This window comes from Pygoscelis adeliae, unplaced genomic scaffold (assembly GCF_000699105.1).
Source record: "Pygoscelis adeliae isolate BGI_AS28 unplaced genomic scaffold, ASM69910v1 Scaffold38, whole genome shotgun sequence".
NCBI lineage: Eukaryota > Metazoa > Chordata > Aves > Sphenisciformes > Spheniscidae > Pygoscelis > Pygoscelis adeliae.
This window is the reverse complement of record NW_008825614.1, coordinates 15,920,739-15,931,648: the sequence shown is the minus strand read 5'-3', so window position 1 is coordinate 15,931,648 and position 10,910 is coordinate 15,920,739. Positions and strand designations below refer to the sequence as shown.

General features: G+C 38.9%; 1 protein-coding gene across 1 annotated transcript in view; it reads left to right on the top strand.

Moving 5' to 3' along the window:
• Positions 1-574: 574 nt before the first annotated feature.
• The window catches only part of GNPTAB (N-acetylglucosamine-1-phosphate transferase, alpha and beta subunits), a 43,317-nt gene continuing 32,981 nt past the window's right edge, over positions 575-10,910 (top strand). The window contains exons 1-5 of the mRNA XM_009332947.1: positions 575-654; positions 6,650-6,769; positions 8,709-8,750; positions 9,500-9,705; positions 10,393-10,457. Of these exons, the coding sequence (XP_009331222.1) occupies positions 605-654; positions 6,650-6,769; positions 8,709-8,750; positions 9,500-9,705; positions 10,393-10,457 (483 nt within the window). The 5' untranslated portion in view covers positions 575-604. The remainder of the gene's footprint in view (positions 655-6,649; positions 6,770-8,708; positions 8,751-9,499; positions 9,706-10,392; positions 10,458-10,910) is intronic.

Here is a 10,910-nt window from a genome sequence, read left to right as displayed (position 1 = left end):
GTTGGGTTAGTCTGGCTGCAATGTTAAGACGTCGCCTGTATTGGGAAAGAGCTATTGTGTTTTAAGTTCGTGGCTGGGTTAATTTGCATAATTTGATATGCCCTGACCTGACTGTGGGTTTGTAAAGCTCAGGTTTCAGAGGTGTGTGTACTTCAATATGTCCTGTATGAGAATAGAAAGGAAGACAAGGAAAATTATGCGGGGGGGGTGGGGGTGTCCTGCTTGCATTGAAGTATATTTGTTGAGAAAACATTGCTGAATTTTTAAAGGCTAAGAGACAAAGGGGAGGTAACCTAAATGAATAGTAGCTTAAAAGGTGTGTCTGTAAAACACAAAATCCTTTCTTGCAGAGAAAAAACAAAGTTTGTTTAAGTCATGTGTCCTCTAAGCTCTGGGCCTGATTACTGGCTCAGTGTAATAACTTAGTTTGGATTAAGTTCTGGTCAGTTGTGCATTAATGCGTAGATCAATTTGAATCAAATTCATTGTGATTATACATTTCAAAAGGAGAAATATAAGTGTCTAATTTTAGAAGATGGTGACATCAAGTTGTTTTTTTTCTTTGCAGGTTGTCTTGGAGTGGAGTAGAGACCAGTATCATGTTATGTTTGATTCATACAGAGACAACGTTGCTGGCAAATCATTTCAGAATCGGTGAGCTTTACTTGCAGCTGACAGTATTGTACATTTTACTGTTCAATGAATTCTCAGGTATTTAAATCAAATATTCTAGATGAAGTAACATACTGTTGAGTAGGACCTTATTGTATGGGCTCTAAATCTGCAGCAAATTTTAAACTTAGTGGTTTTAAAATTGTGAGTTAGTGCTTAATATCCCAGCTTGGAAGATGTTTGGCATTTGGAAGTTCTAGTCATATAACAGAGTTTACATTTTAAATGCAGTTAATTCATCCAGTCTCTAAGGAAACATCAAAATGGTGATGATGTTAACAACAAAGGGAGGACATAACATAGTTTCTACATTAAGATAGGAAAATGTAAGTACTGTTCCTGTGCACTTAAAATTCCAACTTTCAGTGTTTTGAAAAGTTATTTTTCATTTACCTTACATTTTCTGTGACATCTCATGAGGGACGTTATTTAGTAGAGAAGTCACAAAGCTAGCAAGAAGAAGTTTTTTAAAGCTGAGCACATGGGAGAAGTCACTCACAGCAAGTTGGAAACCAAGTCATATGGGTCATTTGTTTCAGTTGCATTAACTGCTACATGACTTCTTGTGGTTTCATCGTTCGTGTCTGAATAGTTGTGGGGGGTCTGTTGCTCAGGAAGTCAGTGGACTGTGAATTGGTAGGTGGAAGAAGCTACTAAGGAGATATCATCTGACTCTTAAGTGTTGATACACTCGACTGGAAAAAAAAAAACCTGAAAGCAGATGCTTAATCTGCCTTGAGGTTTGTTGAATCATGGGACAGTAGAAATGATCAGATCAGTATGTCACGCTTTAGCTGGTGTGAGATAACTCTGTAAAAGTACATTGCATGGTGTCAGTAAATCCTATGCACTTTTATAGTCTCATCTCTTACTCCTCTCCCCCATTTTCCAAAGGATGACAGATGAAAGCAGAGTGATACAGCTCATATGGATGATTAGCTTAATGTTTACATGTTTCTGCAGTGCTGAAGTGAAAGCATGGTAGTTTGTTCCTGTCAGTACTCAAATGCCTGACTTTGATAATTAAGTACAGTGCTTTTATAAAATGGTCGAGTTTGTCCAAAACAAAATCGCAAATCTTACTGTTGTGATGTAGGTATAGTCAGTTCCCATTTCTGCATTGTGTTTTCTTACTTCCTTTTGGTTGTGTAAAGCACTCCTTAGCTAGTGTTGATTTCTGTGAATTGTGAGCAAAACATCCAGTGCCTGGGGAGGAACTATTGGTTGCCTGAGCAAAAGCTTAAGGTTTTCATGATGGGTGCTTAAGTTATTCTGGTTCACCCATATGCCTTTAATACTCTTGTGTCAGGCCTGAAGGGGAGGTTTGTTGTGATATTTGTGTGCAGATACCAACGTCCCGTAAAAATTCATACCAACAAAAAGTCTTTGTGGAGACCTACTTTTAGACATCCATTAACTTTTAGAAGTCCCTTGTCAGGGACTTGTCAGTTTGTTTTTATTATCAAACTTCACAAATGCAGTAATGGACCCCTTCTTGCAGTATGCACTGTATCAGTGATGGTTTGATGGAGTTTTTAAGGCTGATATCAATGCAACATGTAGGGTGTCACACAGTTTTTATGTGAACTGAGGATTGTGAAGTTCCAGTTTTGATCCTATCTTATCCATTGATTTTAATCAGTTCTTATTTTGGTGTTAGAGAAAAACATTCAGAATTGGAGAACAGGAGCTTGTTGGTTTGGAAATTAAGCAGATCCACTGCTTAGTGCAAAGTAAAAGCTGCATGGCCTTTAAGAAATATTAATGGACCTTCAACTGAATTAAAGTAGCGGTATCTTCTAGGAGCTTTGCAGGAAAACATCTCTGTTCTTGTCAAACAGTTGTGTTATAAACTTTTATAAAGAAAATCTCAGTGTAAAATGTAGACAAATTTGTGCATGTGGGCAAGCTCCTTATGATTATAAACTCAAAAAGCTCCTCTTCCTGAGTAACATAAAAATAGTGATGTTGCTAGCATCATTAGTTACACCTATTGAATGCTGTTCTTTGCCAGACCAAGGAAGACTTCTTGTTTTACCTTGAAGTTTAGCAATTGCTTTGCTTTGCTTTTACCTCCTGTTGCACATCCTTTGGCATCCCAGCTGTTGCACTTTCCAGGTAGTCACATCAGCTGCTAAACTTCCTGCTTACATTGCATTGGCTCTTACACAGCTTGAGACAGTGGAGTAGAAATTCTGTGGCTTTTTACCAAGCCACCTTATCCAAACCCATTTTTGAAGACTTACTTAGTTTTGGTATGAAAATAAAAGGGAGAGAAGGAAACTAAATAATCGAGTTACATGCATGAGAGTCTTGGATGAGAACTCTTTTATTTCTCTCCACCAGCAAATTCTGAGTTTTGGCAAATGCTGAAGTGTAATTTTCCTATTCCAGGACATGACCAAATCATATTTAAAACTCCAAAATGTGCATGGAAACAAAATGTGAAGGAACAATCCTTAGCTTTTAAAATGTACAAACTGATTTCAGTATGGTACAGCAAGTGAGAGCCATCAGTCGTTGGGGAGCCGTTAATTGTTGAGCAGAATGAGGCTGGAGAGAGGAAAAGATGCACAAATTAGGGAGCCAAGAGGTACTGGAGCGGAAATAGCAATGGAACAGTTGAGTTGCTGTTGGTGGGCAATTAGAGAGACGTAACAGGCAGGAGAGCTGGGAGGTTTACAGTGGGGAGCTTAAGAGTGTAATAGACTTGCACTCATTCATAAAGAGGCTCAGCAAGGTTGGAGATCACCGTATGGTAGCTTGGGAGAGATCCAGAGGCTGCTGTACTCCTTCAGCAACTGTGGACGCTGAGACAATGAGGCTTTGTCTTCTAGCTGCAGTCTCAGCTGTGAGCATGGCTCTCCTATGAAAACAAATGTCACGGGTACAGAAAATGCTTCCCGGCAGGTGCATGGAAGAGGCAGCATGTGACAGGTCTCCTGTCCTACCTGGGAAAGCTGGTGGCTCTGGCTTTGTCTTCAAGCAGGATCCTACTGATGTTTTTAGGTTTGCAAGTAAAAAATGGCTATGCTTTTGAAAGAGGGAAATATAAAGGAGTATCCAAAACTAAGCCTCTTTAATTGTCTGGGAGTCTCCAGGGAAATTTCCAAAGGCCGTGTTTGCTGATATTAGAATCAGTAGCAAATAGGAAAGTTGATGATTTTCTGTAGAAAGGTGTTACATAATTCCCATTTAGGCAGCTCATCTTGGGCTTAAATGTGTTTGCCAGACTGGTTTTTGTGGTGAAATGCATAACCCCACATGAAGGAGAGACGCAGCTACAGAACTTGAAGGAGAAAGTTTTTGATCTTTTCTGACTTGAACAATTTGTTAAAGGACTCTGCTATTAAAAAATAGTGTTTGAGAAGGATAATGTGGAAGCGGCTCTCCTGTTCCTTTTTAATTTTGAAGCAAAATGGCAAATAGGAAAGTTGATGATTTTCTGTAGAAAGGTGTTACATAATTCCCATTTAGGCAGCTCATCTTGGGCTTAAATGTGTTTGTCAGACTGGTTTTTGTGGTGAAATGCATAACCCCACATGAAGGAGAGACGCAGCTACAGAACTTGAAGGAGAAAGTTTTTGATCTTTTCTGACTTGAACAATTTGTAAAAGACTCTGCATATTAAAAATAGTGTTTGAGAAGGATAATGTGGAAGCGGCTCTCCTGTTCCTTTTTAATTTTGAAGCAAAATGCAGCCACGTGCTTTTCAAAATATAAACTCTCAGTACTTTTTAAGAAGCCATGAAACTGACCGGAAAGCTTTGGCAAAGATCAAAAAGGTGAAATCTTAACAGTGTTACTGATCCTAATTGGGAGCAACAAATTAATTTGTATAAGATATCTGGTTTTTATTATTGTGTTTGATAACCACTACTTTCTCAAACAATGTATGCTGTAAAAATGCATTAAGAAAATTTATCCGAGTATTTGGATAAATTTTAAGCAATTAGACTAGTGAATCTGCAAACAGTTCACTTGCTTTAATAGCCTTTTTTACTAGTCTCTATTGCCACTGGTAATGAAGAATGAGCTTGCCATGCCAGGGTTAATTCAGAGTTGACATACCTGCATCTGACCAAAAATGCCTTTCCTCTGTGGAGTTTATTAGCATTTGGCTGTATGTGACATCATTTCAGTGCTAAAAATTAAGTGTAGCAAATTACATAGTTATATGTGCTATTGCATAGAAACACACTTTAGCAAATGGTAAACTGGGGAGAGGCTTCACAGAAGTGAAAATTGCCTCATACCCTAGAAAGAGTGGGAGCTGAAGCTTTTTTTTTACATTTTGTGTTCTTCGATGAAACCTGGGTTTCATCAGAGTGCATAAACTCTGCACTTTGCCCAGAAGACTGAGGGTTGGGCATTTTTTGAATCAGCTCACTTGCATCGGGTGCTTCCACCTAAAACACTTTTGTCCTAGCTGTAGCATTCAAGGGACTGTCAATCCAATAATTTAACTGATCACAACAAATGTAGAAAAGCTGGAAGAGCTCCTGCCATTGAATTTCTACTTCTGTGGAGGACTTTTTAGTTGAAAACATGCCTTGAGTTGCACCTGTTAACGAACCAGAAGCTAGTGTCATCTCCTGAGAAAGAGGTGAAATAACTGATTAGAAGGGTAGTTGTATTCAGTAAATTTGACTTTTTTTTGCCAGCTGAGAGGGTAGCCTCCTGCAGTGTTGCATGTCAGAGATGAGAGAGGCTTTCTGGGTGGTGTTGCTGGGGAAGGCAGCACTGCTTCTTAGATGTTCAAACTGACCGACCATTATCCTCTAAGTGTCATAGCTCAGGAACAGTGATGAATTGAGTACAAAATGTTCCTGTCTATTGTGCTGTGACCAGCACAACCCTTTGGTTGCCCTTCAACCAAATTTTGTGCTGCAGTTATTGAATCTCAGCCAGTAGAAAATGAAGCTGAGTGGAAGTTGTCTGCATGTCATACTGTGCAAGGAAAGGTGGAGGAGATACTCACCTATAAGCTCTGTCTCTTTTTGAATGCTTTTTGAAGGATGCGGTGGGTGGGGAGGGAACACCTTTCCTTGGAAACCTCATTGTGTGACCCCGTGGATCTTAACGTTAGAGAAGCGTTCAATGTTTGCTAGGCCATCTACAGTGTAGGAAGGTATTGAATAGCTTGACACTGGAACCTTTGAAAATAATAGTTGGGGCATCCTCCCGCTGAGTCTGGGACTGAGAGGTTCACCTATGGCAGCAGCCTGGAGTACCCGCTGAAACAAAGCTGTGGGCCTCGGCGAGGAGATTATCATAAACAAATAGAAAAAAGGTACCCAAAACCCTTTCTTTTCTTCTGCCTTAGGTATGCTAGGAAATCTTTAACTGTCCAGAAGCAGCTCCAGGATATTCAATTGTGTCAAGAATGAATTTGACTGCTGTGTCTAGAGTCTGAATTCATGTACCTTGCTTAGGTTGTTGTTTTATGAAATGCCCTGTTATTAATATCCAAGAGGCATTCCTAGGATAGAGACCTGGTCCTGCTGAGGTCTTATTGGCTCTGTGCAATTAAATAACAGCAAGTATGGTTTTAAGTCTTTATAACTGGTGCTGTCCTGTCTAGTGTAGTTGGTGAATTAAGGGTGTGCCTGGATGCTGGTACTGATTTGAGTAATATTTTATGGGTTCAAAGGAGTTGAGTTATAGGTTGATGTCAGTGAAATTTGGAGCATAAAGTTTAGATTTCATTTAGTTACTGAACTGTTATAGCCACTTTATGTCCTTTTTGGTTTTATGTCTGTGCTGTTTTGTCAAAGGCTTGTGTATAATTAAGAGATGATATATATAGCTAAAGAGAAGCTTTTTGCTTTGTCTTGTTTGCAGCCCAGACACCAAGTATTTCTGTTGTTAGACAGAAATTGCTATCGTAGGATGCCACAAACACTTGTAATGCAATATTAAACAGCTTGTAATGTAATATTAAACAGCTCATGTAGCTTTCATTTGAATTATGTAGGCTTTGTTTACCCATGCCGATTGATGTGGTATACACCTGGGTGAACGGCACAGATGTTGAACTGATCAAAGAATTGCAACAGGTCAGAGAACAGATGGAGGAAGAACAGAAGATAATGAGGTAATAATCTTACGTATTTTTTTCCCTTTAACCGACAGCAGGGATCTAATGCAGTACTAGCCCTCTTGGTTTTTCTGCCATGTTGTTCAACATGAAAATTCAAAGCACATTTTCTCACTTCTTCATTTGATTATTCTCAAAACCTTGTTTCAGTTCTACATTTAGCTATGAAGTACTCTCTAATCAGAAAACTGCTGAAGATACAAAGCATAATAATTTAAAGTAATTAAGGCTGTTCTGTCTTGAATTTGTAAAATGCCATGCAGAAAACTCTGCTTTGTACATGTAATTTTTTATTGATTTCTAGAACTCAGTTTGTAAATAATAATGAAGCTATATCTCAAATGTATAACCTCTCTTCATCCCTTTTTTCCTCCTCCCCCCCCCCAGTATTTCTTTTTATAATGGGCTTAATAAAATCTTAAGCATGTGTTTCTTAAAGGCTCCTTTTTAAAGTTAGATTTGTAGTCTCCCAAACATTGAAACTGAGAAAGAGGAAAATAATTTATTCATGTTATAAAGGTATGAGTCAGCCTTCTAACCAAGGAGGGAAAGACATGTATTGCTGCATTTGATATGATAGATTGTGCTATACTGTTCTGCAAAATAACTGATCTAAGGCTTCAAACACAGGCTGCTGCAGATACCTTGGATTGTGTCTTGTAACCATTGAGTTAGGTCTTAATAAGCAACTCTGTGGTCACGTGATCTGTTTTGGCCAGAAAATATGCTAAATGGAAGAACAAGTCTGTATTTTAAGGGTTGTAATAGTTTAATTCAGAATAATCTGAAATCCACAAGTGAGCGGATTGATCTGATTTTTGGTATGACTTGCAATTTAGGTACTACTGAAATGTGATCACAAGTGAAGTTCTGGGTCTTTGTTTTGCTACCTGAGCAATGAAAGTATTAGTAGAACTTCAAATCCATTAAGTTTAAACATCTTAAGTATAGACATGGTCTCTGCTCTGAAAAGTTTTCAAATTTATACTAATCTTTTCCTAGCAGTTCATGTAGCAACTGTTAGTGGTTTTAGCTTTGTCATCACTCATGCTGTGATTCCCATTTTACAAAGGGAAAAACACGTTGTTTTTTTCCATAACGCTGATTTGGAAAGTTGATATCAAGCTTATGAGTAAGACTCATGTCCATGCCACGTTCATTATCTACGGGGGCACCTGGTTCTCTCCCTTGTAGATAACTTTTTTCACGTACTTTGAAATCAGTTAGCACAAGAGCTGTTTCGTGGGATCAAGATAACTGCAGAAGACAAAGGCAAGGATGCTATAAATCTCTGCTAGTGAGTGTATATTTCGTATTGCATAGCAAAACTTAGTAAGTTGTAACTTTCTTGTTGATACGCCTGAATTGAGCTAGTCATGGTCCAGGTGCTTTATTCTTCAGTGGGAGAGAGTAGCTTGATGGATGGTGGTTCTCTTTCTGTTGGTGTGTGTAGAAGGGTGCCCTTCTGATATTATTATGATTATTATTTAGCGTCAGCGCTGCACTACCTTTACATTAATCCTCATTAGCTTCTATGTGCACATGGCAAATGCATGATAGACCTTGTCGGAATATGTATGTTAGGCAAAACAATCAAGTCAGCCTAGTTTCAGGTTTCTTACCAGTGTTTTTCATATCAACTTCATTTTTGTTAAGTAATCTAATAATAACCCCTGAAAATCCTGTTAGCAAAAGGAGTCGTGCTGCCACAGCTGTCAGTACAACCAAGAATTTTTGAGCTATACTGCATGAGGGTGAGCAGTGGGGGGCACGCGTGTCCCTTGGCAAGGCCAATGGCGAGGCCTTGGTGATTTTATAACTGGGTTATCATTGCTTTCACAACATGTCCCCGACTCAGTTAACAATCTGAAATTAGACTAAATTCCATACTGTCAACTCAGTGTTATTTAATGTAGTTGTTTCAATTTTGTAATAGGGAAATCCTTGGAAAGAATGCAACAGAACCAACAAAGAAGAGGTGAGTTTTTGTGGGTTTGGGCATAAATTGGAATAAATGATATCATACTCATTGTTAGCTGAAAGCGGGTGCTGGTTGGGGAGGTTGTTTGGTTTTCTATAGACTGTGCATGCTTTCCTGCTATGTTACTTCAAGAAAAGTTTACAACATGATAATATATATGTTGAATAGAAGTCGTGTTATTGTGACATATATGACTGAACTTCTTAAAATGTGACAATTTCTGAAGTTCAGAAAGCATATCCTTGTCACTGGTTAGGCATAGTTCCTATTCAGAGTGTGGATTTTTAATGCATATGTACCTTGAGTTTTATAATTCAAAAGCGTGAAAATTTTTTCAGCGTTGCTTTTACCTGCCATTTGTATACATGGCACTGCAAGTAATTGTCTGTGGAGGGTCCAAGCCTCTTGTGCCTCTGCTGCCAGGAAGCGGCAGGGCCCGGTCTGTCCCATTCTTCATTTGGCTTGGTCATTCTGCTGTTTAGAGATCTTTATAAGGTCTCCTCTGTGGGCAAACTTTGAAATCTTGGAAACTTTTGGAAAAACAGTTATGGGAATGAACTAAACTGTAAGTCAGATACTCGCCTTCTGCAGCAAAATAAGTATGCTCTTAGTAATTTCCCCTTGCCACAGCAGATGTTAGAAATAATAGATCAGAGTTTACAAAAACATCTGTCATTGCATCTAACATTGACTCTTGTCTTAAATTTTCTACTAGTGTTAAATATACCTTTGGTATTTTACCGTAGTGAGAAGCAACTGGAGTGTTTGCTGACACACTGCATCAAAGTGCCAATGCTTGTCCTGGATCCTGCGCTGCCTACCAACGTTACACTGAAAGACCTGCTGTCCATTCATCCTGCTTTACAAGCTGCTAACAATATGTTCTTTGTAGCAAAACCAAAAAATCCTTCTACCAATGTGACAGTAATTGTTTTTGATAGCCCTAAGGATGGTAAGAACCTATTTGTCAGATTCCAGCCAGTTTTCTAGAGGAAGCTTTTTAGTAAGCTGCTGTGAGTTAGTGGGGTTTTTTGCCTCCAATACTGACTCTGCTGCTAATTCTCTGTTTGACTTTAGCAAGTCGTTCAGTGTCTCTTGCCCTCAGTCTGTTCCTCTAAATGATGACATTAATGGTACTGTTTACCTCCCAGACAACTGATTACAGATGATTAGACTTCTATGCTTTAAAAGACTATTGCAAAACAGGTTTGATATCTGAATATCTGTGTTGCACTGATAATCTTGAAAGACCGATGTTTAGACTGAGGAAGATTGGTTTTAGAAATCCTCTTTTAGTTGCTGTGAAGTCTAGTTTGAATATTGTGCAATAAGTTCTGCCCTTGCTCAAAGGATTGTATACCTTAAAACAAAGTTATCCATGTGTTCAGCATGTATAAGTAGGATCTTAGAGCAGGTATAGGCTTCTTATTTTAATAGGTAGCACCTGACCACTACCACCCACTAGCCCAACCACTGGTGTTTATTTTACCACCAAGAATTATTTACCAGCTGTAAAGACAACTCTTCACACCATAAATATCCAAATCTTTTTAATTTGCAAAAGTGTATCTTAGTTACGGGAATATACAGAAGAAGCGACTTTCAGTTTCTGATTTGCAATGCATTTTATTTATTCTAGTTGAAGCTGCCCATTCTGGAATGTTAAAAGACAACAGCAAACAAATAGTATGGAGGGGTTACTTGGTATGTACTTTTAAAATCTGTTGATTAGCTTTTGTATATGTTAAAATTTTTGTACATTTTTAGAAAGTGTTTCTGTGCTATTCCCTTTCCAGAACTCACATGCAGTAAGAAGTTAAAGCTTTTAAAATAACCCTTATTTCAATTTTGAAGTTTGGGTTACGTGATAAAATATATACACTATTAAATCTGGATTTCCGGAAGGCAGACTTTGGCCTGTTCAGGACGCTGGTTGAGAGAGTCCCTTGGGAGACAGTCCTGAAGGGCAAAGGGGTCCAGGAAGGCTGGACGTTCTTCAGGAAGGAAGTCTTAAAGGTGCAGGAGCAGGCTGTCCCTGTACGCCGCAAGAAGAACGGGCGGGGAAGACGACCGGCCTGGCTGAACGGGGAGCTCTTGCTGGGACTCAGGAAAAAAAAGGAGAGTTTACCGCTTGTGGAAGAAGGGGCAGGCAACTCA